The 2119-nt window shown below is 65.6% G+C and overlaps 1 protein-coding gene across 1 annotated transcript in view; it reads right to left on the bottom strand.

Moving 5' to 3' along the window:
• Window positions 1–2119, bottom strand: part of SLC17A9 (solute carrier family 17 member 9) — a 28833-nt gene that overhangs the window by 7610 nt on the left and 19104 nt on the right. Inside the window, exon 5 of the mRNA XM_011374135.2 lies at window positions 4–131. Within this exon, the coding sequence (XP_011372437.1) occupies window positions 4–131 (128 nt within the window). The remainder of the gene's footprint in view (window positions 1–3; window positions 132–2119) is intronic.

Here is a 2119-nt window from a genome sequence, read left to right as displayed (position 1 = left end):
TGCCGGCCTCCTTCTTGTTCCAGCCGAAGTCCTGGCTCATGGAGACGGCGCACACGGGCATGCTGACGCGGGTGCAGTACAGCAGGCACGTGCCCAGCAGCAGCGTCGCCGTCCATGCCTGGCACTCGGGCCTGTGGCGGTGGGGGGTGTGGGGGTGAGGCCTGGGAGAGGCAGAGACCCCCTCTGTGCATGTCGAAAGCAGGACGTAGCCACCTCTCGAACGTCTAAATGCCTCTCCACGGCAGACTCTGGAGATGTTGCCCTAACAGCAGAGGTTGGGAGCAGCCTGCGTGGCTGGCTACAGGGTGGGTTACACAAACCCCCATGGCCATGGACCCAGAGGGCCCAGGATGGCAGCCAGTGGGAGCCGACAGCCAGGACCCTGCTGAGGGGGCGCAGGCTGGGCAAGAGGACCCCCGCTGAGGCGGAGGGGAAGGGCCCCTCGGCTGGGGTAGGACCCTCCCGCAGTGGGAGCAGGATGGCCGGCCCCTGCAGGGCCCCTGGGAAAGCTGAGCCTGCCCAGAGGAGGGCCCTGGGCAGGCAGAGCTGGGCGGCCAGCGAGGGACACAGTGCTGTGGGGCCCCCTGGAGGGTCCTGAGCTGGGGCGAGGCAGCCTTGGTGCTGGGAAGGTCACCAGACAAGTGTCCACAGAGACACTGTCCATGGCACCCCTGGCCAGCGCTCCTCGACTATCGGTCACCGAAACCGAGGGCAGTCAGGAAGTTCCACAGCCGGGAGATGCCAGGGGACATCAGAGAGAAGGCGCAGAAAGCCGAATGCCCTGTGGACTCCGTTTTGCAATCCTGTGTCAAGATCGGCTCACTGCCGGTGACAAACACAAGGATGCTCATCTCGATGTGACTGGGGGGCAGGGTTTGGAGGGGACGGAGACACTGTGCTGCCCCTGCAGCACCCCTGTAAACCCAGATCTGTTCCCAAAGACGGAGCGTGCTTCTTACAAACGAGGGGGCGAGCGTGGAGCCTGAGCCGCCGCTTGTGTGGGCGGCAGCAGGGGGTGGGGTGGCTCTCTAGGCTCAGGCTGCAAGAGCACCTGGGGTGGACAGTCTGGGGAGAGGCCGGGAGGGCCACTGGAGGGCTGGAGCCCTGGCCTGGACATGTCCCTGGGGAGGACGGACCTTTGAGGCCCTGGGGGTGGCATCATGCCCGAAGCCACTGCCGACCGGCCTGGAGCCGGCGGGCATCGCATACGCCAGGAACCTGATGAGCGGCTGTGATCAGATGTGCTCAGAACCTCGAGGGCAGAACCCGCCTGGAACGGGGCCTGCCTCGCAAGGAGAAGGGCCAGCAGCGGCAGCAGCTGTCTCCACGGCCTGGCGTGGCTCCGTGCCCGCCATCCACGGCCCTCCGTCCACGGCCCTCTGCCACCCTCGGACAACTGCAGTGGCCACGGCTAGCCCGTGCTGCGGACAGGTCTGGGGGGACGTGGGACCAAGTCGCCTGGCCTCCTTGAGCCTGTGTCTTCAATGAAGACGTCCCCGTGACGTCTGCCTCCTGCACAGGCCAGCAAACAGCAGCCCTGACGTGAGTGGTCAGGATGGAGCAGGGCAGCAGCGCCTTGTTCCTCCGGCCGCATGTCCACGTGGGTCCCCTTCGCAGACCACAGCGCAATTTCCACAAAGCAGGGACCAACGCAGGAGGACGCGGCCCCAGCATTCCAGGCCTGCCGTGGGCTCACACCCCCTCCGCTGCTGCCCCCACAGAGGCCGCAGGTCCTGCACCTGCCAGCAGAGACAGCTAGCTCAGGGTTCGAGACCATCGCTCGAGGCTTTTGGGGTGAATGAGTCCGAGCTCTGAACAGCCGGCCTACTGTCCCCAAACAGACCCGTGCTGGCAGGCTGGGCCCGTCCGGAGCCTGCGAAGCAGTGGCCGAGTGTGCCCAGCTCTCGCTGGACAGTGGTCTCACTGAGCAGCTCCCAGGAAGAGGCTCGAGTGCCATCTGGACCCTGTCCCTTCCCTGGGCCTCGGTTTCCCCGTGCGCGCAGCACAAAGGTTGCACTGGACCTTGGATTTCAAGCTCAGAGGGGGTGCCACGGGTAGGGCCCCAGGGCACCCTCTGCTGCTATCTGCTTTGCATATTGGAACTTCTTATGTCCAGTGA

This window comes from Pteropus vampyrus, unplaced genomic scaffold, assembly GCF_000151845.1.
Source record: "Pteropus vampyrus isolate Shadow unplaced genomic scaffold, Pvam_2.0 Scaffold239, whole genome shotgun sequence".
In the NCBI taxonomy this organism is placed as follows: Eukaryota; Metazoa; Chordata; class Mammalia; order Chiroptera; family Pteropodidae; genus Pteropus; species Pteropus vampyrus.
Note: the sequence above shows the minus strand (reverse complement) of the source record. Positions and strands in the feature narration are given on the sequence as shown.